Genomic DNA, 26,352 nt, shown 5'->3' on the forward strand with positions numbered 1-26,352 from the left:
CTAGAGAAGGGAGAAACGTCGAGTTCAGTCACGTATTTTAGAACCCAGCTGCATCAGAAACTAGGGCAGCATGCAGCGGGCTCCCCTTGTTTATCGTGGAGGAGTCCTTTCTCCCTCAAGGCGTTGGAAAAGGGGCAGGGTCCCCATAGGCAGCACCGCCCTGCCCTCACTACCAGCCCCCGGGCCCCTCCCTGCGCCATGGCAGCGCCACCGCCTGATGACGCCACAGGGCCCGCGCTGCCCGCCGGGAGCCATTCCCCCCCTCCCTCCCTCCCCACCGCGCCTGCGCACGGCCCCTCCTCGCCGCCAGCCAATGAGCGGCGGGGCTGGTGGCGGCGGCGGCCCGTCGGGAGCGGGCGGCGCTGAGGGGCGGCGGCGCGTGCGCGGGGCGGGGCGGGGCGGCGCTGCCCCCTAGCGCCGGGGCGCGGCATGGCGGGCGGCGGGGGGGAGCCCGAGGGACGGGCGGCGGCGGCGGCGGCCGGGGGGGGCGGCGGCCCCGGGCCCTGCCCCTGCCCCCCCGGCGGGCCCCGCGGGCCGTCCCCGCCGGCCGAGGAGGGCGAGACGCGGCAGCGCTACGAGGAGCTGTGCAGCAGCCTCAACATGGACGAGAGAGCCCGCTCCGAGGCCTGGCTCAGCTTCCAGAGCATGAGGCGCAACTACACGCTGGAGGTGGGGCCGCGGCCGCGGGGCGCCTCAGGGGGCTGAGGGGGGGCCGGGCCCGGGCCGTGCTCGCCCGCGGCCCTCGGCAGGTTCCCTTCCCCTGACAGCCGCTACACCGCCGCCTTTTGCTTGGCAGGGGAACGACCTGCACTGGCTGGCCTGCGCCCTGTACGTGGCTTGCCGAAAGGCGATCCCGACCATGGGCAGGGGGACGGTGGAGGGAAACTTCGTGTCCTTAACCAGGATTTTGCGCTGCTCGGAGCAAAGGTAACTCTTCTTCTGGCCAGGTGCAAAACACGAAGTCTCAAGGGCTGCTTGTCAGCTTGAAAAACTTAGAAACTGTGGATAAATGATAGATGTCATTCTTGCTTCCTGCTGTCACAGATCAAATTTATACAGTGGGAAACTGTGCGCTGGAGCTCGTTGCCCCACGAGTAGGACAGTTCCATTTGGGTCATCAGTGTGTCATAAGAACGCTGCTTTTTAAAATTAGCGATTAACTTCCTCTGCTCAAAAGGGGAAGAAACCAACCTGTGAGGAGCAGTTTTTTGAACACTGAACGAAGTGCGAGCTTCCCACAAGAGTAACCGTTTTCATTGCTTGTGACAACATCAATACCTTTTCACTTTTTTTTCTTTTTGTCAAGACTTTCACTTTTCATCTGTTCTTGCTTTCCGATGCGAAAGCAATGTCAGGTTCTGACAAACTTTGCTCGGGTGTTTTTGTCTATAGCGTAACGAAGAACTTCCTGAAACAAATGATGTTATTTATCAGCAATGGGGTTGTTTTGTAGCAATTTAGTAGATTGGCAAAAAAAGAAAGCTTATATGACTGTTCATTATGCATTTTTTCTCCCTGTGTCCTTTACTGTTGGAGCACTATTATTTGTTTAAACAATACAGAAGAGTTCCTTCAAAAGCGTTTTTTTCCAAATTAGCCATTCAAGGAACTGAATACAGACAAAAAGTTCCTGTGATTTGGACTATGCAAGACTAATAACGTTGAAAAAGCGTGCTTAGAAAAAGGAGTGAAAGTGAATGGAAGCCAAATTCATGAATTGAAATGTACCTATGTAAAAGTGGTACACTGTATTTTTTCCTACTTTGTAGAGCTTTTTAGTGTTCAGTAGAGGTCAGATTTTATTTTATTTCATTAGACAGATTATTCAGAAAAAATGACAGCAATATGCTTTTATAGTAAGCTGTCTGCTGGAGCTGATGGTATCTTTGTGAGGAAAAGCCAAGAACCTTGAACATGTAATTAACAGGGTCATCAGCAGAGGGTATCAACAACATGCCACGAGCTACCCAAAAGCCCGTCCGTGTGTGTAGGTGAAGGACTGGCTCTGAACACTTTGCACTACAGCTGTCATATTTGCAATACTGCTATTTTATCAGTAGTTAGGAAAGTAGCAATTGCTCTTTTGTTGTAAATAAATAAAAATGTATGGTATATTTCTGGGAAAACAAAACAAAACAAAACCACAACAACCTCCGAGATCTAACCTGTTCCATATTTTCAGCCTGATTGAGTTTTTTAACAAGATGAAAAAATGGGAAGACATGGCAAATCTACCCCCCCAGTTCAGAGAACGAACCGAGAGACTGGAGAGAAACTTCACAGTTTCTGCAGTAATTTTTAAGAAGTATGAGCCCATTTTTCAGGACATCTTCAGATATCCTCAAGAAGATCAACCTCGTCAACAGAGAGGAAGAAAACAGAGGTACCTTTCTGTAATTTCCAGACTGACTTTTGAGCATCACTGTCACAACAATATCCTGAAATTGCTTGGTGGTCGTAAATGTGCTTTAACTGTGTTTTTGTAGTAGTTCTTTCCGATATCACAGGTGGTCTGTTTGTCCTCGCTTCCCGAAGTTTTAGAATCTTTTTTTCCAGCTTGTCAGATCTGACAGGATGCGTGAAGTCCCAAAGCTGTTAAGTTTCTGTGATTTAGGGGTAGGGAAAAAGATGAAAAATGAAAACCAGCCTGTAGGCAAGAAAGTACTGGTATTTGTAAGGTGAGGAAGGCTGGAAGAATTTGATCATTTTATGGTCCGACAGCCTCAGTAGCTCACAGAACGACTCAGTCTGTTTCACTTCACATTAATTCCTGTAGTTTTCTCCATAGAGGCAGATCTTCTGCATGTTTTAATTTATAGTGGAAGCTTTGGTTCTTTGTTACTGTTGATATTATAAGAGCAGTAAAGTTATGCACTAGCCTTCTTCTCTGGTTATTTTGATCTTATCAAGATTTTATTGGTTTATGCTAGCACTTAAGCACAGCTTGTGCTACATAAACTGTAAATGTTAGGAAAAAATCAATTTCTTTGCTTTCTTCTTTTTTTCCTTTATAATTTTTGTGAGAATAACTTATTGTTATTTCTAACCAATAGTGAGTTACAAATGTATTGAGATGTATTAAGATGACACAAAATGTTGAACCTACAATATGCTGTGTGTATAATTCTACAGTTAGAGGAGGAGCCCTGCTAGTTGGCTAGCTTGGGTGGTGAGGTGTGAACTAATTTTGAAAATCAAGTCAGAAGATGATACTTCTGATTTTTGTGTGAAATACATAGTTCTGACATTCCTTATGTAACCTGATGTAACCAAATAAATTATTTAAGGCTGACCAGACAACTGCAAAAATGGAGAATATGGCCTCACCCTGAATTAATTTACCCTGTATTTTGTATACCCTGTAAAGTTACATACAAAAATGCTTTACCTAAGTACATAGGTGACACTTGTGAACAAACAGTATGTTAACATCAACACTCTGCGTAATGCATTCCTCCAAGAACACGTAGGTATACGTGGTTATATCGCTTAGAATACTCCTGAAGAAGGCATTTCAGCTCCAGCTCTCAATTCATGTTGGACTGCCATGGTGACATTCAAATCATTGTGTGCAGACTGAGACCAGGGTTCCAGTTGCGTCTGCAGTAAAGCACCGTGCAGCCTTTTTATTACCTCTGTCAGGTTTTTGTGTGTTTTGTTTGGTTTGGGGGGAGAGGGCATAGTTAAGGCTTTGGCTACTCCATGGTAAAGCCTAATTTTCTTTCATAATGATTGACTGTTGTGTGATGTTCTGTCAGCCTCAATTCACTGAGCTTACTCTGTGTCTTGCTCTATTTTTCCCCAAAAGACGACAACCGTGCACAGTGACCGAAGTGTTCCACTTTTGTTGGGTGCTCTTTGTTCATGCAAAAGGTAAGAGATTTGAATGGGATTAAACGCTGCAGACCTGGCTTTGTTGTCTTTGTCTCATATCAATCCCCAAACATTGGGCAGTTACAGGCCTTTTGCAGAAGGGCTCATCTGGTCTTAATTTCCCCAGCTGTATGTTTTACTGCACTTCTGAGGTAAGCTGTATGTCAACAGTAGCTTTTATGTGAAATATCGCTGTGATGTTTCCAACGTTTTGGCAATTTAAGCTGTAATTGCAAGGTAAAATTAGCTGAGAGTTTTAGTGAATTCGTATTTAGAGACGGTTATAATTAATATGAAATATAGATATATATTCACTAGGAATAAAGAATAATTTAAATTCCTCGTAAATTTCCAACAATGGTTATAATATTTAATGGATTTTTTTTTCTGTAAAGCAGTAAGAATGTATCATAAAACTCTAGGTGTAATTACTTTCATGCTGTTATCACAGATAGCGTTCTAATTCTTCTGATAACCTGTCCCTCACACTTTTTAAAAAGTGTGCACACAGTAACTATATCAAATGATAACGTGCATTACTAAGTAGGTCTGCATATGTTTTTCACACAAGGGTGATTTGTCCCTTGCTTTTTGGACATAACAGTGTATATGCAACTGTCTGGTTGCCTTAAAGATTCCTTTGAAAGACACAAGGGGAAATCCTCTGTTAATAGGCTTCTATGGAAATGGTGCAGTGAAGAGGCAGTGTATTGCAATGTATGTGTAATTGTTGCAACGTATGTATACTTGCTATTGTAAAAGCACCCTTAAAGCCAGTATGAATAGCAGAGAATTGCAGCATTTTTTTCTTGATAATGACTGATGGACCATAGAAGGGAACAGGAGTAAATCCTTTTGCACAAAGGATAGTGAAGCTCCCCAAAATTTTAGCCTTAAATTGTTCAGTTATCATATAACGTATAGTCTGTTTTCATCAAATCTGGTTGTTGTTACAGTGTTTCTGCTTACCTGGGACTTCAGGTATGGCTTGGGTGAAAGTTCTCTGGGAATTCCATATAAGTCAGACACTTGGTATTAGGCAAATAAAAACAAACTTTATGCTCTGAATTGAGGGAACTTTTGAAGATTCTTATCCATTAATAATTTCCAGAGAGTTTTTATATTTTTCGTGACAACTTCTTGAAAAAAGCTAGTAGTCTCATTTCTACAAGGAAAGGGAGAAAAGAAAGACTGTGGGGTGTTTGCTTTGAATTTAAAAGTAGAATAGTGTTAAGGTTTGTGCAGTGTGCTGTGATTTCCTTAATTGGTTGCTTTTGAGGATAGGACAGAGTAGGTTGTTACAGTATTGAATTATCTGGCACTCATTTTGTCCAATACAGATTAACCTTTCCTGCTACACTGTACCACAGAGCAGGGGGTTGTCAGCAAGCTCTTTTTGGAAGAGTTACCAGCAATATCACTGGACCATCATCATCATCTCTTTGCGCAAAGATCAGGAAGGCTGTGGAATTGCACGGGTGCTGTACCAAACACCTGTGTCTGATGTAGAAGCTGCCTTTTCCAATAGGGTGCAAATTCCATGTTTCAGGGAAAGAGATTTCTCCTAAACAAGCATGTTACTTGCATCCTTGAAACACAGTGTTATTTTACATCTTTTATTTATTTATTTATTTCCCTGCACTCCAGAGTAGTGCTCTCAAGCAGTATGAAATGTCTCTGTGCACTCCCCTGAGACAAGAGCAGTCAGTACCGTACATCTTTCCAGTAGTCAGGACTTCACCTTGTTAGCATGCTTGGGCAGCTGAGAGAGTAAGTGGGTCAGTCTGAAACATCTCAGGTTTTTCTTTTCCTTGCTATGGAAACCCCACTTCTGTGGGTAGAGCGGCAAAAGCGCAAAGGGACTAATACGAGTCTTGTTCTTGCTGGATTCTTGGTTGGTATGTTTGAGTAGCTGCATCGTCAGTTAACTACGTGCTCACTGGTGAGCAGTTTCAGACATGTGGAGTAAATTTGTAGACTGGAATATTGTGCTGATAACACTGCCAGTTAAGCTGAAAAAAAAAAAAAAATTACACTATTGATGAACTATGAAATTACAAAGTGACTAGTGGTAACTTTATTAAAGTGCGGCAGTACAAAGATGTAAACTGAATGTTTACCATTTGAGGAATTAAAAATTCCTGTAAAGTTTTGTTCATTGTGTTTTGAGGGTTGGCAGTAACCCTTATCATGGCAACCACACAGCAGCGGCAAGTTGAGGCTTGTCACTGTGATATTTCTGCACACCTCAAGATCGGTGCGTTCAGTTCCACCAGTGCACAAAGTGCAGGTCTTGCTCGCACCTCCGGTACACGCTGCACATAAGATACTGACTGTTCAGCGATAGTGCTGTTCTCGCCTACTATTTTTAAGAATTTATTTTTAAACTCTATAACTTACTTACTTAAAATGTCAATTCAAAAAAGATCTTGTTTTGCTGCACCGAGATAACTGAGATTTTATCTCAGATAACTGAGATAACTGAGATTTTATTAGTTCATGCTTGGTTGTTGTGGTTTAAGCTGGCCGGCAGCTACGCACCACACAGCTCTTCGCTCACCTCCCCCCTGTCTCTGGGATGAGGGAAAGAAACAGGAAAATTAAGCCTGTGGGTTGAGGTAGAGACTTTTTATTAAGACAGGAAAATAATAATAAAATATTAATAATAGTACTACTACTAATAATGTGTATGAAACAAGTGATGCACAATGCAGTTGCTCACCACCCACTGACCGATGCCCAGCCTAACCCCGAGCAGCCGGCTTCCCCACCCCAGCTAGCCACCCTTGCTCAGCAGGATGCAATATGGTACGGAATATCCCTTTGGCCAGTTTGGGTCAGCTGTCCTGGGTCTGTCCCCTCCCAGCTCCTGCTGCACCCCCAGCCTGCCTGCTGGCAGGACAGAGAGAGGAGCTGGAAAGTCTTCCGGAGTGTAAGCACTGCTCTGCAACAATTAAAACATCAGCATGTTATCAGCACTCTTCTCATCCTAATCCAAAACATAGCACCCTACCAGCTACTAGGAGGAAAATTAACTCTATCCTAGCTAAAACCAGGACAGCTGTGAAAGAGAGTGGTGAATTATTATCTGAAATGTCACTGATTTAACAAATCACTTGTATGAACATACTGGTAACGTAAAATTAGATTTATTTTTGACTGCTGGCAGTAGCTATTGCCATGCTAGACTTTATGCTTCTGAAATTGATCCTGTCATGAAAGTTACTTTAAGATACTGATTAAAATTTTGCTTTTATATTTAGGAGTTTGATTTCTCTCTTGTGAACGTGTTCATGATTTGGAAATAACTCTGATGAAAGTGTACAGTTAACACAGATTTCATGTAGACTTTATTATTTTAAATAGTTCCAATTATCTACATTCAAAATATTTTTATCAAACATAGAATCAGAAAACTGGATATAAATTTGAACAAACTGGTACGTTACTGGTAGAAGAGTGACAATATGTGTAGGAAAATGCTTTAATCATATATATATTTTGATGTGTCCTACATGAGTTTATTACTATATGGTAGATCTCTTTTGGGAGCTGCCCCTGTTTTTCATTGTGGATTCAGCTAACTGGTTAGGACCTTACCTGAAAAAAAGAGTAAAAGACTTAATAATATTGAAAAAATGATAGAAAATCATGCTGTATATATAATTTCATGGAACTGTGATTTATGATATGAATTAACAGCACAGTTGATTTTAGAACTGTTTTTAGCTCTGACCATTCCTCTCAAGGAATATCATAAAACTAAATGAGTTTAGTAAAGAGTTAGGAATCTGAATATAACCTCTGTGAAAGGTGATAAAAGAATATAAGTATTCTTTTCTAAAGAAAGATGATGAACAAAAATTATATTAGAGGTATGTAAAAGAAAAGTACATTGTAAACCAGATTAAAGATGCACATTTGTAAAGCTAGACTTTTGTAAAGCATAAGAGAAATAAAGTTCAATGTATGTTTGTAATGAGCATGCCCCTAACAGAATTAGATTTGTTTTGAGGAATGGGGGGCTGTTGGACGGGTGGGGGGCTGCTGTTCCCAGGACATCTGAACACTTGACTCTATCCTAGCAGAAGTTAAAGTTTTTTGCAACATTCCATAGCAATGCAAAATTGGGGAAAAGGATAGTCTCAGTCAAAACCCATTCTTCCCCTTACACGACTTCAGAACAACATTCCGCCTCAGAGAGGTGGAGGAAGACTCTGTTGAAGAAGTAACACTGCCAGGCACTGAGGCTTGTGTTCCCAGAGTTAGGGTAACAAAGTTTTGTCCTTAGGGCAGTTTACATTAGTTCATGCTGCTTCAGGTTACTTAGGTACTGATTGATCAGGTTACTGCGAAAGAGGGAGCCTGCAGTATGCTTAGCAGTATCTCCGTAAGGTTTGTTTTCAAAACAGCACAATGTATTTGAGTTCCTGTATGATTGCTGCTGTTCCTGAAAATGTATTTATCATTATATTTGCTATATGCTAGTGTGTGTCCGTTTTACTCCCTCTATTTCTATCTAGATATTTCCAGTCTTAGTCACCCAAATATGTGCTTCAAAGATTCCATTATTGATTGCAATACAAATCTCAGTATTTTTTTGTAAAATAATTTTAAGTTTGTGCTAATTAATTTTAACTAATTTCATGTGTCTTTCTGAAATTGAAGGTAATTTTCCGATGATCAGTGATGACTTGGTCAATTCCTACCATCTCTTGTTATGTGCTTTGGATCTAGTATATGGAAATGCTCTGCAGTGTCCAAACCGTAAAGAACTCCTGAATCCTAATTTTAAAGGTACGTTGGAAAAAAAAAGTCTTTATCCGAAGTCTGCAGGAATTTCTTAAGCTGCTGAAATGAGCATGAACATACATAGTACAGAATAAATTGAGTAATACTCATATGAAATATGGGGGAATTATTATTGTCTCTGTCTGGCCACACAGTTGTATTCCTACTAATGTCATCTGTGATAACAGACTACTGAATTCTGTAAATAGTACATTAAGTCAAGAACTTAATATACTATGGAAATACCACTGAAGGAGTTTCCAATCTAAACACTTCTGTTAATGACACGTTAACATCAGTGAAAGGGTTCATAATGACAAGGTCGTTGTTGGGCACAGTCAGACCAGAGGGCTTTCAGGAGGCAGCTGTTTGGAAAGCTCCACTGCCCAAAAACAAGGCTGGCACCTTGATTGTTTACATTGAGTGGGCACTGTACAATTAGTTATTCTTTCAAGGGAACTGATTAGTTTACCATTTTAATTTCACACTACCTGGGACCACGCAGCACATAATTTTAGTTTAGTAAGAATGCAGGGTACGAATTTGCAGGATCAAATAATACACTGTTCTTAATTGTAGGTCTACCTGAAGACTTTCACAGTAAGGATTATAAAGTGTCATCTGATCCTCCCTGCATCATTGAAGAACTGTGTTCATTACATTATGGATTAGTTTTAGAAGCAAAAGGCATAAAGGAACATTTTTGGAAGCCATACATTCGGAAACTTTTTGACAAAAAGGTTGGTCAATACATTTCTGATGCAGAAAAAAATCTCCTTAGTCATTATCTTCAGGACTTTAAGAACTGAAATGTCCATCTTTTGCTCTTAACTCTCTTACAGCTTTTAAAAGGAAAAGAGGAAAATCTGACTGGATTTCTAGATCCTGGAAACTTTGGCGATAGCTTGTGAGTCAACTTTATTTGTGGTTTGGATTGTGTTTGTATCCCCTTGAATTGTAACACAATCGCACTTGCGTTACTCTTGTGCCTTAGCATTAATGCTAGCTGGTTGATTTGCATATTTCTGTCTATGTATTACATTGAATTGTGTTTCAGTTCCTTTTCTTTGAGGTGGTATGGCCTGAGGCATAAGAGGAATGATTCCTTACTATAGCGTTACTTAATGTCTGCTTTTATTCTGGTTTCTTTGTGTCCTTGATTTTTTTGTACATAATTGTAAATGTTGGGAAGAAAAAGCTGTGGTGGCACACTGAGTGGGGCTCAAGCCTGAGGGAAAAATCAGGTTTGGTGTTTATTCCTTTTTAAACCTAGAGATGCTATGAGTAGGACTTACTCTTTTCTTTTAAATGGTATGAAAATGGCAGCTGCAGGTTATGGTGCTGTGATGAGTAAGGTTGGAGGAGTTTCCAGCCAAACACCAGCTCTCAGTATTATGTTCCTCCCATGGTCATACCAAATGGCAAGCCAGCAGATATAATGGAAAAATAATGTTCTTGCCGCTGTTGTGTTTTAGATATTGTTGGTTTTAAATGGTCAAGGTAGTCTGAGGTAGACTTCTGACAGGCCAGAAGTGTGCTTATTCACTAAAGAGGTAAACAAAGCACTAAATAAAGGGGTTATATGTTTGTCTTTTCCTTTCTGTTGTAGCAAAGCCATCAACAAGGCCTATGAGGAGTACGTCTTGTCAGTAGGAAATCTGGATGAGCGAATCTTTCTTGGGGAGGATGCAGATGAAGAAATAGGAACTCTCACAAGGTGCTTAAATACAACTTCAGGAATGGAAACAGCCGAACGAGTGCAAGTGAAGCATAATCTGCAGCAACACTTTGACAGGGTGAGTCTGACATGGTCTCTTGCTGTTTTTATGGAGAAGACATTGAGTTAGTCTGCATCTGGTTGTAGCAGATGCTAAAAAGAAAAATTACCATCTTTATTGGAGAAGCTGTTCTGGGAGTGCACACAGCATAATTGAGTTACATTTTGCAACTGCTTAGATGTATTGTGTAATTTTGTGAGGGTTTTGGGGCAATATTTCTCCGTGCAGAAAGCAGACATATTTACCTGTGATTACAGAACACCAAAATGTTCTTGAAGATGGAAAAATATCTTAAAGGAGAAGGGATATGAGGCAGGCAACGGAAGGATGTGAGCTCTATCAGTACAGTTAGATCAGAGAGTACAAAAGGGTAACGCAGGCTGGAGCGCTGAAATGTGATCTTTTTCCAGTGTGACAGTTGGTTGATGGCTTTCAACATTCAGGAGGACAAAAATAATAATAAAAAAAAAACTTTCTGCAACAGAATGGAAGTCCTAATTGTTTATGCTACATTCAGGAGGACTTCTTTTTTTATCTAAGAGTCACACTTGCTGACAGGAAACCCTGGCTCAGTACAGTTTCCCTACAAGCTTCTGCTGCCTTTGGTACTCAGAGGATGTGAGGGGACTGCTGACATTTTTTAGTTAGGCCTCTTTTGTGCTTCACTCCAGTATCTGTATTTCAGTGTGAGGTCATTGAATGTCTCTGTTCGTGCATTCGCCCACCAGCATTTGATACCAAGATCCAGGTGACAGAGGGAAGTCGTTGCTGGTGACTATCTGAGACATAACTCGTTTGGGCTGTTTGATTCCTTGGCTTTTTCCCCAGACATGTATTGTAACAAGTTAAGAAAGAATTCTAGAGACTGACACTTCTAGGTTGTAAGCTCAGAATTTTGTAACACTGGACAGTTGTGTGCTTATTTTCTGTCTTCTTAGTCCAAATCCCTGAGGATTACAACCCCACTTACCGGCCGCAAGTACATTAAAGAGAGCAACCCGTACGTGACGCCTGTTTCCATAGCAACATACAGCTTGAGCCGCCTTCACACCATGCTGGCTGGGCTGAAAAATGCCCCCAGCGAAAATCTGGAGCAAATATTCAGGTAAGTTTGATGTTTATGTTATATGATGTTTGATAACCAAAAAAAAAAAGTTTAAAACGTAGGGTTATAATAACAAATGTTATTGTGAGATAGTGTAATTTAAAAATGCAAAATCATGAAAGGTTCTGTAGTAATGTAAGAGCCAGAGGGATACTAAGCTTTCGAAACACTCTTTTCTTTATTTCTCTGCCTTTTGTCCTTGAGATTGACAGCTGTGAGAAAACATAATATTTTAAACCCAACTTTCTGAGCTTCTTGAACAGCAAACTGCTAATAGATTTTCTTCAAGACTTTTCTTCTTACTTAGCAAACCTCACTACCTAGCAAGTCACTTCATACTGTAGGAATTAAAAATATTTTTTTCTCCATGCAGATAAATTTTTACCTTAGGTACTATGTATTTTAACCCACTTTTTATATCATGTGGAAAATGCTGTTTAAGTATTAAACCCTTATGATGAAAAGATGTGCATATTTACTACAATATGCACAATAATATTACTATGCTGTGGGTGTTTTACAGCTACACACATATGCGTGTATTTGCAGTGCTGTCTGAGATATTTCCAGCTTTATGCTTTAATCATATTATCCAAATGGTAGATTTTGGTTTTGTTTTGTTTTGGTTTTTTTTTTTGGTCTTAGTAGGAATAGGACTTTGAAAATTTAATTTGTATTTTCAGGGCATGTTCCAGAGATCCTTCTCAATCTATTGCAAATAGAGTAAAAGAAATGTGTGAACTCTATTGCCAGAGTATGCAGTCTGAAGGAGAATTCAGTAATTTTTCTAAAGGTAGGAAACATTTCAGTTGCACTTTAATCTCTATTCATGTATTTAAAAATGCTTATCCCTTTTAAGTAAACTGTGTTTTTATAGAGGCTCTGCTTTAGCACAAGAATATTTTTTCTATTACTTCTGTCTTTTCCTGGTATTCTTAAGACAAGGCAACATTCAACCCTGTATAAACTTTCATAATTAAACTTGGCTTAAATCATTGGAATTTGATACTTACAAGTTCTGCAGAAGGGAAAGAAAAAGCACTCTCAAGGGTTGAATGGCTTGTGTTGGAAGGGACCTTAAAGATCGTCAAGTTCCAAGCCCCATTGTGAGAGGGTACTATTTTTCATCTCAAGCATGGGTTTTTGTAATAGTAATGAAAAACCTGACTCATTATATTCTTCAAAATTCCTACAGGAAATTTGGCTTAAATACAAGGTTTAGTTAGCAAGATTTTAATTAATATCTGTACTAGTATAAACACAAAGTATTGTTTGCAAAGCTGTCAAGATTTGTGAAGTAAGCAAAGACGGATTGGAAATTATGAAGATGCTCTTTGTGTCTGTTCCTGTCACCACAGTTGCTTCAGTGTTTTCTGTTGCACAGTGCAAGTTGGATCCATATAGATCATTTCCAAACTGTATTTTCTGAATTTGAAATATGTGCATTATATTATAGCAATATATAACTGCTAGAATACATGGTGTATTATACACCATGTACATGGTGTACTTGGTTCTTGTACATGGTGTTTTTACCAAATTGTAGGTTCAGTCGTAAGTTGTTCTGTTCTGCAACCACAAATCTATGCAGGATAGGGAAGAGATACCACAGTTAGTGTTAAGTTTTTAACGTTAGTCAGATTTAGTTCTGCAAGTATTGCAGCCCCTGCCGCACAGAAATCCAAGTAAATTGTCTTAAGCTATAGAGATAAAACAAATCAAGATTTTTGAATTGTGTTTCATGATATTTCTATTTAAAATTCCTGCAGATGTGGCCAGTAAGCATTTTCGTCGTGCTGAGGTACTGTACTACAAGGTTTTGGAGTCAGTTATTGAGCAAGAGAGGAGGAGACTGGGAGACACTGACTTATCTGTAAGGAAAACTAATCATATTGTGCCTCATTTTAAAGTTGGATATGCAATAAGGAAATCAGTTGTAGAGCATGACAAACTACTTTTTTAAATGAGGGTAAATTTCTGAAAAGTAGCCTGAAAGTGTACCTGAATTAAAGAAAAACTGTACAAGAAATCATTTGTGTTTGCAAACACAAAGGATATGTAACATTTTTAAAGAGTAAAAGATGTCTCATTTTGGATTATGTTCTGCCACGTACACATGCAGGTATTTTTTTAAACGCCTGATACTCTTGCTGTTGAGACGGAATAGAAAGCATTTTACTGTTCTGTTGCACTGTAAATTAAGCACTAAAACTTGCAATTCTCTTGCAGGCAATACTGGAGCAAGATGTGTTTCACCGGTCCCTGCTGGCGTGTTGCCTTGAGATCATTACCTTTACCTATAAGCCACCTGGAAACTTCCCCTTCATCATTGAAATATTTGACATTCCAGTTTATCATTTTTATAAGGTAAAGCGTTTAACAGTTAAAAAATGCTGATCAAGTCATGCATACTCTTGCCTTGTATTAAGTAATCTCCTCACCTAGATGTTAATTTGTACTTTGACTCTTCATTCTCAATTTTTACCCTTTTTGTGGTGAAAGACTTTTTTTTTTTTTTTTTATAGCTGGCTGTCATTCTGGGGTGTAGCTTGGGCATTTAAAAATCAAAATACTGTTTCTCAGTTTCACCCAGGAGCAGCGTACCCAAATAGTAACTAACAGATTATCATTTCATCTTGAACCAGCTAATGAGCTGTTCTGAACCAGTGCGTGACATCTTTTATTGTTCGTTTAGAAAAATACCAATACCTCTCTTCTGATAAACCAGCAGGACAACAGCTGATTGACCCACAGTGATGCAGCCTGATACTTCTACTAGTCTCTTCCCTGAAAATTAGGAATTAGATCTTTCTGTAAGAAGAAACACATGAAAACAAGTATATTACACTTATCACTCACTGTTTATTTAGCGTTATGTGGAGTTCATAATTCTTTGCTTTACAGGTAATCGAGGTTTTTATTAGAGCAGAAGATGGCCTCTGCCGGGAAGTAGTAAAACACCTTAATCATATTGAAGAACAGATCCTGGAAAGCATGGCATGGAAGCAGGAATCCATATTGTGGGACAGAATCAGAGATAATGAAAACAAAGTTCCTAGTTGTGAAGAGGTAAGCACTTCTTTACATTACATAGCTTCACATAGTTTTCCTACTCAGACAGAATAATTGAGAGTGGACATGACATCCTGTACAATTGTTACACTGGTTTTAAGTTAGACTTGGAGTAGTTTTTCAGTGCTCTTCAGTGTTTCATTTTCTTCTGTATACTTTGCCATTCAACTGTCTTAGGTTAGAAGCTTTTAAAAACTTGTTATGCAGTGAATCTGTGATAGAGACATTTTAATAAAAGCACAATTATTTTAGGTAATGCCACCTCAGTATTTTGAGAGATCTGCTGGGAACAGTGTTGTAGGTTCTCCACTGACGCCAAGACGAATAAACGAGGTTCGTGCTGAAAGTGGAGGACTTGGAAAAGGTGAGATTTTTAAAGCATAACACAGTTATTGTTCTTAGACCACATCTTTAGCTTACAAACCTAAATGGTGTTACAGAAGGAAGCTACTCCGGCAATGCAGGATTAGTTGCAAAACTTGTAAATGGTATTTCTATTGCAACTCATGTAGTTAAGTCTGATATTTAAGATACATTCATTATTTCAAATCAAAATAGTGTTTCGTTAGGGTGGTTTCAGGGTTTTATGTGTATGAAGAGTCTATATGTATGTGTATAGACAAATATATAAATACATATATTCTAATCAGTAGCCCCTAAACGGTTTGTTTTATTGTTACACCAGAATAGAAGCTCTGCTATATATTTACTTCTGTGAAGCCTGTTAGTTTAGAAAAACATTGAACACTGCATTATGTGAGATCAAGTCATCTGTAACAGTGATTTGTAAGCCATAAACATAGACAACTTTTAAAAAATGATTCCAGAAGAATTTTGGTTCTTAATAGATTTCTTTCATGTATTTGTATAATAAGAGATTATACAAGAATTAAATGTGTATATATATATAAATATATATATTTTTTTAAATCTTCAGGCCTCTCATCTTCTCCCACGACCCTGTATGACAGATACAGTTCTCCTACAGCCAATCCCACCAGGAGAAGACTGTTTGTTGATAACGATAATACCTCTGACAACGGAACTCCAGTAAGAGTTCCCCAGCAGCCCGTGGTAAATACGGTGCCTGTGCAGAACATGAATCCCGAAGCCATGTCCGTAACTCCTGTGCCTGGCCAGACGCTGGTCACAGTGGCAACTGCCACTGTAACAGCCAATAACGGGCAAACCGTTACAATACCTGTACAAGGTAAGGGAAAAGCAACAGTAGGATTAGGCTGGTTCTCAGAGTATTTGTACACAGACGAGTACATTAGGGAGAACAGCATGCCAGTGGTGAAAGAGCAGGTTTAAGAATTAATAATTGGGGAAAATCATATGCATAGGGGATATGAATTTAGAGACAGAACACTGACAGCACAAAGATCTTCTGACTGCCAGCAGCTGTTTATTGAACTTAGATATTTCAATAACCATTCCTTCCTCGACTGGCAGGGCAAGAAAGTAGCATTATTATTAAAAATTAGTTCAATTCCATTATATTCCTGTCTTCTTATGATAAGAATTCCAAAGCATTTTGATGAAACAATTTCCTATCTATAATACGCTATATATTATAAGCAACAAATAAAAGAATTACTTAATTATTACAACAAACAAAATACCATTCATACCACCAAAACCTGCTCTCATTTCAGACTGTTTTTCTTAAATTACAGGTATTGCCAATGAAAACGGGGGAATAACTTTCTTCCCAGTCCAGGTAAATGTAGGAACCCAGCCTCAAGCTGTCTCTGGCTCCATTCAGCCCCTCAGCGCCCAGACTCTTGCTGGTACCCTGAACACTCAGATGACTGGGGCAACGTTACAGCTACCAGGCCAGGTAACTGTGCAGCAGATCTCTCCTGGAGAGCAAAGACAAACCCAGCAACTTGCCACTGCCGCGTCTGCCAGGCCCCGGAAGATGGGCTCGCTTTCGCTCTTCTTTAGAAAGGTACTTTTCAGTCAGATTTGTTCTTTGTTTAGTTTGTATTGCGGTAGGTCCTCTAGGGCTTAAAAATATTTACTTATTTTTAATAATGGTAAGAGAATATTCAGTTTAAAAGTTAATGTATACCTTAAGTCTATTCGGATACATACCTTAAGAGCATGCAGACCATTTCGCACTGGCAGGGGAGTAGAGTAACTGCTCTAGTTCTGGAGTAGATAACAGATGTGGCCAGCAGCCGCTTAAAGGTATCCATTTTCTTTAAGGCTCTTTACAAGAAAGAGATTCACCTTTGAGTTGTTCTTATTTGTTCAATACAGCGGTTATGTGGTGCTGTTCCTGCACTCCAAATAATTCCAGAATTTAAGCTTCAAACAAATGCTTTCTTACCATCAAGACCAGTAAACACAAAAGTTAAATTTAGTTATTCTTCTTTTGACTTACCATTTGCACAAGTTCTACAGGCTGTACAAGCCTGAACTGTGCTTTAGCTTGGATGAGAAAAGCAGTATTGATGTGCTCCTAAGCACAGTCTCAATGTCAACAGGTGTATCATTTAGCTAGTGTTCGTCTACGGGACCTCTGTGTCAAACTCGATATATCTGATGAGCTGCGGAAAAAGATCTGGACTTGTTTTGAGTATTCCTTGGTGCACTGCCCTGAAATCATGATGGACAGACACTTGGATCAGCTGCTCATGTGTGCCATCTATGTAATGTCTAAGGTAAGGTGAATAAAAACACCTGCTGCTTTTTTAAGGCTTAATATGCTATGACTACAAATTCCTCAAACAACCTACCCAAAAAACAACCACCCCTAAATAAATCATGGGGAAAAAAAAGGAACACAGGAACAATTTTAATCTTGTCTGTTTGTCTATCCTTAGGTTACTAAGGAAGACAGATCATTTCAGAACATTATGCGCTGCTATCGGACACAACCACAAGCCAAGAGTCATGTAAGTACAGTTAATGTTAAATGATGTGGCTTCTGGTTAATTAAATGCCTTTAGGAATGTAGAGATTTTCAAAGTAAAATAAGATTTAATGTTAAATATATGCAGTCTGTGAGCACTCTCCTTAAAGACAGAGTCAAAATCCTGCACTACCAAAAGCTTTTTATGCTGAATTATATCTATAGATGAAAATATTTTCACTTACAAGCTACAGCACCAGTGCCTAGTGGATAATCATCGTAGGAGGCTGTATTTTCCCCTGTAGGAAACAATCTGATACCACAGAGAAGTCTTCTAAAAAGCAGCTCTATCGTGCATATTGTTTCCTGACTGTGTAACTGCACATTTAATCTTACTTCCCGTGTTATGCTCCTCTTTTTCCCTGCAGGTGTATCGGAGTGTCCTGATAAAAGGCAGGAGACGACGTCGACAGTCTGGCAGCAGCGATAGCAGCCAGCAGAACTCACCTACAGACAGAAGTAAAGAGAAAAACAAAGAAAAAAGTGAGTGTTTCCAAATTGTATGTGTGTTTTTAATCCCCCTTCCAAAACATTATGCATGGAGTACAAGTTGGATTTTGTGTTGCCCCACACCAAACAGGTCTTTCTTTGGTACACTTGGGTACACCTAAGAACACACCTTTAATGAGTTGCTAACTCAAGCTCAATCCTACATTTGAATCAGGCCTGTTTGAATCAGTCACTGCACAGCTTAGCTTCAGTTTACCACAGTGGTGGCTTGAACTCCTGAAATGAGCTGGTACGCCAAGGAACACGTCTTTGTGAATCAGAGAAGACCAGTGCTGGCCCCTGTTCAGCTCCTCATTTACTTATAACCATCATGGAGCTGCAGCAGTTTCTTTTAATATTTTAGCTGAGAAGCAGCAGCTGTCTGGCTTCATAGCTAAGAACAAAGCAGCCACCCACAGCATCTATTTTAGTAGATCTGTTGTCTCTGAAGTGTAGATGAGTCTTTCCTTGACATTTGAACTAACACATTTTCCTCAAATGACCTTCTGCACAGGAAAACAGGTAACTACTGCTGTATATTCTTACCACCTGCTACTTAATAGATGACAGTATAAAAATAGATCTTAATGTTTTCTGTCAAAAAAGGTACATACTGTTTGCAACTTCCCACATTAAACCAGCAGGAAGTACTACCAAGACATCTATTCCTACCAGTGGCTGACAAAAGACTGACATTCCTTATTTGAAATTGTGCCAGCTGGCAACTAGAGCAAGCTACTGTTGAAATTATAGCAAAATTCCTGAGAAATGGAGTTTTAGCTGAGCTTAACACATGTGTCTGTTCAAGATATACCTGCTGAGTATATGTACAACATACTGCTTTTTTTAAGCAAGGATGCTAAGGCAACAAAATCACCATCTCTGTTATCGACCCTAAATTCAGGGTCACCATACTGCAATTTCACAATGTGGTGTGCAGCTCTTGTGTGCAGCTGACTGTCTGGGATCGGAATGATTGAATTGCCCAAGGCAGCTGTGACTGAATAAGGCAGAGCTTGCTCTTGTCTCCTCAGCTAGCAGAGACTCCAGCCCCGTGATGCGATCCAGCAGCACCCTGCCTGTACCTCACCCCAACAGCGCTCCCCCTACGCCGACCCGGCTGACCGGTGCCAACAGCGACACTGAGGAGGAGGAGCGAGGGGACCTTATACAATTCTATAACAACATCTATATTGAGCAGATTAAAGAGTTTGCCCTGAAGTATACTTCAAATGGGGTAAGTTAACTCTGCTTTTCATTAGTAAATAGATCTTGTTTTGTTGTACATGCAGTAAAATACACTCAGCTAACCTCATTTTCAGGGAAGGAAATTCAAGGGCTTTTCTTTAGTGACAGTAATTTCAGTTCAAGGACATACTCTGGTGCTGAAATATTAAGCACTTCTGTTAATTAATCATGTATGAAATACACAACACCAAGCCATGTCATCCACCGGCCTCGGATACAGTTAAAATAAGTAAATTACTAGTATGGCCTAGGAGTATGACCGAACTTGCCCATATTCTAAATAGGCAAGGGTATGACTTAAGTTTGGAAAAAAAATCTAAACCATGCTTAAGGTGACCAACTTACAAAAGCCTTACTGTGGGTAGCTTACTGAGAGTAGGCAGCTTGTACTGAATGCTTTTTCTTTTTCCCTTGAGCAGACAGATTCTCCTCCGCTCTCGCCCTACCCGTTTGTAAGAATCGTCTCCCCTCGCAGAATACAGCTGTCCCAGAATCACCCAGTATACATCTCACCACACAAAAATGAGCCTACTCTCTCCCCTCGAGAGAAAATATTCTATTATTTCAGCAGCAGCCCATCTAAGGTAAGACGAAAGCGCTTTAGTTTGATTTTACAAAGCTTTACTTCTACCTTTTCTTTTTGGTAGTGCAACTAGAGAAAGTTGTACAACACATCTTTCTGTTTGCATTGTTCAAGGTGTACTTTGTCACCTAACACTCTCCAAATTGACAGTTCACATATCTCAGAAGCTATAAAGCAATTAGGTGTCCAAGTTGCTTGTGTACTTGGAAAACTTACCCTTTGCAATGGCACACACGGAAGACTCAAGAGGCATGGCCATGGTGCCATTTGCTTTCAGGTAACAGGAGGGATGATTTGGCATGAAGACGCTTGGAGGAGTAGAACACTAAGTATGGTCATACCCTCTTAACTGCTTAGTAGAGGAGAAACGTCTCAATGTGGACAGACTTACCAAGTGAATTCAAAACAGGCTGAATATATCCTGTGATCTCTGGTCACCAAGAATGGAGTAGAAACCTTCCTCAGGAAGCATCTTCATTCAGGATCAGAACTGCTGCATCTGTGGTGTGAGATAAGTCCTAACCACAGGGTTAGTTTGTTACAGCAAGCACGTTGTATAATTGCTAGAAATAAGGCACGTGTAAGATCACAGTAAAGGAATTAACAATACTTCACTTTTTTGGTAGCCACAATACAGAGAGATAATTCTGCCTTTTTTTTTCCTGCTTCTCCCCAGAGGCTAAAGGAAATTAACAGCATGATTAAAACAGGAGAAACTCCAACGAAGAAGAGAGGCATTCTCTTAGAAGATGGTGCTGAAGCACCAGCTAAGCGGATCTGTCAGGAAAATCACACTGCTCTGCTAAGGCGACTACAGGATGTGGCAAATGACAGGGGCTCTCACTGAGGTCAGTGGTCCAGCACAGGAATTCCCTCTCTCCTGCTGCACGGAGCCAGGTAGCTTCACACATTGCATGGGTTCACCGAGCCTTGCAAACACCAGGCAGTCGTCTTTTGTTGTCTTTCCACCTTATGCCTGCCTCCTGCCAGACTGTGCTGAGCCTTGGGACATGGCAGGAAGCAGCAGGAGGCGTCTCCTACGATGCCTGGGACACTGAGGATGCATTTCAAACTGCAACTCAAACTTGCCCCATCATTAAGCTAATTATAAGGCAAGGGAGCTGTCTTCAGGCTCTGGCTTGAGAAAGCAGTTAAAAAGCTTTTTATTGCTTGGAGGATGCATCCCTAATACAGCTTTCTTACCTTGCAACAGGTATTTAAATCCATTTGCTCTAACCAGTCTACTTACACTGTTTTTGTCAGTGCTTTACCTTTTCAGCTTTGGACGAGGAAGTTATGTATGTATCAGACATGGGAGCTCTGTGACAAGATGCTCATATTCAAGGGGGCCTTTTTTTCTTTATAACATTAATGACCTCCACAGAAATGACGACTTACGTGATTTTCTAGCAAAGTCCAGTTGTTCCCCTTGGAAAAGGAAGATAGCTTAATTCAGGGCTCAAAAAAAAAAAAAAAAAAAAAAAAGTCCTATGTGAGTGGATACTTTTATATTCGGGATGTTCTGTGTGCCCCTGAAAATGATCACATTATTTTGCTTTAATGTTTGGGCACCTTGTATAAAAGTAGCTGATTTTGTTATGCATTGTTTTTAGCTGTGCAATGTTTTAAAGTGAACTCTTGTTCAAAAGGTGGCACTTTTGATAGGGCTGTGAAGCATCATTTTTAAGGCAGATTAGTTTTGCTGTATATTTGCAACGGCACTTTCTAAATGTGAATATTTTTTTTTAAAAGGCTGACTTCAGATATTTTTCTTTATTGAAGCAATTTGACTTTTGTATTTATTTTCAAATTGACATCCTATAGCTCCCCTCTTCAGCAAATGGCATTAACTAATTTTAACTTAATGTGCATGCAGTAATGAATGCAGGAAGCTAGGGATGTTTACAAGCATATAAAGTTCCTTGAAAAAAGCAATGTTTCTGCAGATTGCTCTTTTTGAGAGTCAGGAACTGGCCGTCTCACTTATTCAGGAGGCAGGTAGCCTCAACCTCTTAAAAATGTATACTTAGCTTTTTGTTGTTGTTTGATTTTAAAGGCCAGAGTGGTTGTGATTTTTTTTTATTTTTTTTTATGGACAAAAATCAGGCTGCCTGGGAGAGAAATCCCTCCCCTACTAATAGGATCAGCAAGCGCTGCATGTATCAATTAGACCGACTAATTGTTTCATTTAAAATAAGCATACCAACAAGCTTGGTATTTTAGAATTAAGTCCTTTCCTAATACCTGGTGCGCTATACTATAGCCATGTACTCATTTTCACTGACAACTGGGGACAGTGTTGCTGTTCAATGTAAAATTTAGCACACACTGATTCTCTAAGTTTTTATAATGAAACAATTAAAAGCTTGATGTTTTCACGCATTCCTGCTCCTTTGAATAATGGGAAAGTTTAGGACTTAATTTCACTGTAATTTCAATTAAGGTAAAATAGAAGCATCTTTCATTCTTACCTGTGTAACGAAGGCTGAAGTCAAGCAGCTGTGTAGATGTTTCTGTAAAAATATTTATGAAGTTGTCAGACAATTCTTGTTACTTCGTACCATTTACAATACTTTGTATGAAAATATTGCAAGTGTATTTTTCAATAAAGAATTTATAAACTCACAATACTGCTCATGTGAAAAAAGCTTCTTATGTGCAAAGCCAAAAATAGCACGTGTCTCCCAAAGGCTAGGTTTGACCAGTTGGCACATAAAGAAAATACCAGAACAGTGACACAGCTGAGAGCTGTAAGGTACGTGATGTGCTTCAAGAAGAACTCTGGACAAACAAACACTGTAATTAAGAGTTTCAAATAATACTAAAAAATTGCGCTTACTGGTCACACAAAGCGAAAAGGCTTTACCTTTGCCCCAGTTTAGTCACTGTCTGTTGAGTTTCCTCACGTTGCTCTGTTGTAACTTGGTGCCTGCAGGAGGGGAGGGCCCAGCCCTGCCTTACCTGGGTGTCACTGCGAGCAGTCATGGGCTGCTGGTGGCCGCATGGGCTGGTGGTGGCCGCATTCCTCTTCCTGGTGGAGGCAGCGGTGGCAGGACAGGAGCTCCGTGCGAGAAGAGGACCCCAGAATGACAGCAAGCTGGGGCTGCCTCCTTTCAGGCGCTTGTAACGTAACAGAACACATTTTAGCCCAAGGAAAGCAGAAATCTCATAAACACTAGCCTCTGCACTCATATCTGAGCTCAGTTAGGGGGCGATTCATAATCAAGTTAAGAGCTGTCTGGACCAGCAGCAGCCAGGTGCTATTTTTACAACTATGTACTGGTTTTTCCTCTGCATTTAGTTAGCTGCCCTGGCCCTGCTTCATGAGCTTCTGCTGGTTTTATCCCTTTATGAAACCGGATTGTTAAGGAACCTCAGCAATTTAGGATGCAAAGAATAATAGATGCACAATCTGTAGTGTACACTTTGAAAGAAAAGCTAAAAAAACTACTTCAGAGGTGTTCTAAAGAAAAACACACGTGAACGTTGTCTTTTTTAAAAATCTCAATCAATTACAGACAATTTGCTTCAAGACTTCATCATTATGCCAGCAGGCTAAAATTTCCATTTCTCTTTTTGAAACATTCTTTACGGAACGCAGAATTGTAAAGGCAATACTTAGAAGTGTTTTTTCAAAATGCCACTTCAGCAAAGCATTGCAAGGACAACTTTTTTCAGTTAATTTCTCATTAGTTGACATACCGGCACTAGGAGCTGTAACGGCTAACAAGGAGAAAAGGCTTTTGTATCGGCAGTACAGTTTTGGTACTTGCTTGCCTACCTTGCTCCTGGAAGAGCTCCTTTTAATACACAAGCTCATGCTAGACGACCCAGTTATTCTCTCCCCTTTTTCAACCTGAAGTAAAGGAGATTATTCAGATTATTTATTCTAAACTAAAGAAGTTCAGCATTCTTTAAATAAATGTAATTGTTTCCACATCAGCAAACTGCTGTTAATGTTTTACTGAGAGAAACCCAGTAACAGCCTACAGCTGTCCATAACAGCTCAAAGATAAAACATGCTCAAACCACCATCATTTTTACTAATTCCTTTCATCATCCTTTCTTGTCATTGCTTTTACTAATCTTTGTTTTCTAAACCCCAGCAACAACTGCACAAAACAATTGTAGCCACATCTCCAGTTGCCAGTGGGCTATGGATTTGCTCCGTATTGCTTTACCTCTGCCTCCACCCAACACTATCAGTCCACCAGTAGTTCAGGGGAAAAAATTACTTTTCTGCTTTACATAGCACTATGAATTAAGCTTTGTGTCTATCCGGCTGCAGCTGAAATAAAAGAGCAGCCCAAAATTAGAAGGGATTAAACTTCTAAGCACGTCCTTCAATTAAGTGGCTTAGGAAATTTGCAAGTCAGTGATTTATTACAGAGCCTTCTGAATAATATAATATAAATAGATAAAAACCATCACCTGCCAGTTTAGCACTGGTTCTGTCTCCCTGCCTAGCTGGCACATTGTGCTCAGCCAAAATTCCAGGCCCATGTCTCTGTTTCACTGAACCTTTCACAAACTGAGTTGGAAGTATTTAAATCTCAATTCCCCAGAAAAGCGTAAAACAAACAGCAGCAAGACACTTAATGCTCACAGTGTTTTAGCAGCTTCACTGCAGGCTGGTGCCTGGGCTCTCAAAACACGTTCCCCACGCATTTTCCGTGAAACAAAACCATACCACCACTTTCCTTGCAATACAAGCTCAGCTTTCCAATCAGTTACTCCATTTCTGTCTCCTAATCAAGTTCCAACAGAGCTGTGACAATTCCAACACACTTGCAATTCCTCAGCCCATCAGAGTCTGAGATACACAGGCTAGTAGGGGCACTGATGCCACACAGAAGCGACAGGGTCAGTGACAGAGCCATATTTTTCCTTTGCACTGAGTTACAAGGACATCCAGAGTTCCTCTCACAAGTTTCTGCAAGTCCAACACTGCCTTCAAGTCCCCTCTCAGTATGCTGGACCCATTCTAGAGCCTCCCTAGCAGAAAAGCTGCAGCCACGCTTCACTGGATAAACACATTTTGTAAAGGGTAACAACTGACAGCACACACCATGAGCAGAGCATGGGGTGAAAAAGAACAAATGCCTGTTTAGTGTTATCAGGTATTGCTACCCTAGAATGCAAATAACAGCCAGAAAAGCTTATGAAGGATTTTTTTCCCCCCACAGCAGATCAGCTGCACGGGAACCAAGAGAAAGGTACCAGAGCAACAAGAAAAAACATTCTCTGAGTATTAAGACAGTTGTCAGGCACCTGGCAGACTGCTGCACTCTGTGCCATGCGCAGGGCTGAGAGCAGCCCATGCCCCGGGCACAGAAGTGCTGGGGAAGGTGCAAGCTGCACGTGAGCTCCTTCCTGCAGCCCCACTTCTAACAACATCCATTGCCAAACACAGCGTTAAATAAGAGACACCAGGAAAGAGAGAGAAAGGCCCTTCCCCCTGTGCACTGCCTTCAGGTTCCTAAAATTGCTAGTACAAAAAAAAATAAAGAAAAATAATAAAAAAAAGAAAGCAAAACGTGCCCAACCACCAAAGCAGTCTCTCGCAAAACAGGGACTTTGGACAGTCACCTTCTTTGACCCCAGTCCACGTGTACAACCACTCGCAGCAGCTCAGCAGCCTTTCCACTCAACATTTCAGAAGTACTCGTGGCAACAAACAAGTGAAGTCCCACGCTACAGTCCCAGCTACAGCCCAGTCCCGTGCCACCTGCACGCTCTTCCCTGGCAGAAGAGGCAGGCGGCCGAGCAGGAGGCTGCCTGCCCCTTGCTGCCTCGCGGCGCTCACTCACCCTTTTCTGTGAGGGACAGACGCGGCCTCCAGCCTCTCCAGCGAAGATCCCGGGGACACAGGCGCAGGAGACAGGCGCAGGGCTGTGCCTGGTGGGGAAGCCAGGAGCCCCCGGGGGCTGCCAGGGGCCAGCCTGGCCCAGGAGACGCCAGGGGTGCCATCAGTGCCCCTGAGGGGGAGCACTCGCAGGGTTTCCAGCACGCTTGGAACACCACTTTCAATAGTTTGTAACAACAGAAAACCAAAGGCAGAACGCAGTGCATTTGAAGCCAATAAGTATGTGTCAGTTGGCTGCCCTCATTTACATAGATCTGCACCTCATGCAAAGGGGCACCAACAGCTTTCAGAGCCGCATCCAAGTTCAGTTGCACGTACCTTTTTCAGAAGCACCTGGCTGGTAACTCAGACTTTGAGTTCTTCTTACTTTAACCTCAAATTTGTTTAGCAAAGAAACACAATTTAGAGTGGCTCTCTTACTACGAGTACCAATGGAAGTACTAAATTTCAGAAAGAACCTAGGCCCTGTAACAGACCCTCTTTATGATTGAAAATTATGGAAATTGAAGGAAGAGCAGCCCCATAGAATGCACCTTTGGATACGCTTTGTTGCCTTAAGAGGCCTGCTGTTCTCCACATACCCCCTGCACTCTTCATCTGAACAGGAATTCCAGCACTCCTGGC

The 26,352-nt window shown here is 40.7% G+C and overlaps 2 protein-coding genes and 1 long non-coding RNA gene across 3 annotated transcripts; 1 reads left to right on the forward strand and 2 right to left on the reverse strand.

The window, feature by feature from the left end:
- Window positions 1-405: 405 nt before the first annotated feature.
- Window positions 406-22,492, forward strand: RBL2 (RB transcriptional corepressor like 2). The gene is made up of 22 exons (XM_082770134.1): window positions 406-669; window positions 797-927; window positions 2,183-2,383; window positions 3,809-3,873; window positions 8,542-8,670; window positions 9,244-9,404; window positions 9,507-9,571; window positions 10,274-10,460; window positions 11,381-11,547; window positions 12,231-12,340; window positions 13,317-13,420; window positions 13,777-13,914; window positions 14,452-14,616; window positions 14,872-14,983; window positions 15,557-15,829; window positions 16,299-16,573; window positions 17,115-17,291; window positions 17,454-17,525; window positions 17,911-18,025; window positions 19,066-19,268; window positions 19,699-19,863; window positions 20,539-22,492. The coding sequence occupies exons 1-22, from the start codon at window positions 430-432 to the stop codon at window positions 20,707-20,709; spliced, it is 3,426 nt and encodes a 1,141-aa protein (XP_082626260.1). The 5' UTR covers window positions 406-429; the 3' UTR covers window positions 20,710-22,492.
- On the reverse strand, window positions 16,507-17,137 carry LOC309882757. The gene is made up of 3 exons (XR_014318355.1): window positions 17,012-17,137; window positions 16,720-16,906; window positions 16,507-16,631 (listed from the first exon to the last, which is right to left on the reverse strand). It is a non-coding gene; the product is annotated as an uncharacterized lncRNA (long non-coding RNA).
- LOC309882756 (uncharacterized protein) lies at window positions 22,427-25,803 on the reverse strand (the record flags this gene model as incomplete). The annotated part of the gene is made up of 4 exons (XM_082770137.1): window positions 25,673-25,803; window positions 23,644-23,718; window positions 22,729-22,982; window positions 22,427-22,643 (listed from the first exon to the last, which is right to left on the reverse strand). Exons 2-4 carry the CDS (start codon window positions 23,680-23,682, stop codon window positions 22,427-22,429), a joined length of 510 nt encoding a protein of 169 aa, XP_082626263.1. The 5' UTR covers window positions 23,683-23,718; window positions 25,673-25,803.
- Between the last annotated feature and the right edge of the window lie 549 nt (window positions 25,804-26,352).

Source organism: Aythya marila (genome assembly GCF_965140915.1).
Source record: "Aythya marila genome assembly, chromosome: 12".
Taxonomy (NCBI): domain Eukaryota; kingdom Metazoa; phylum Chordata; class Aves; order Anseriformes; family Anatidae; genus Aythya; species Aythya marila.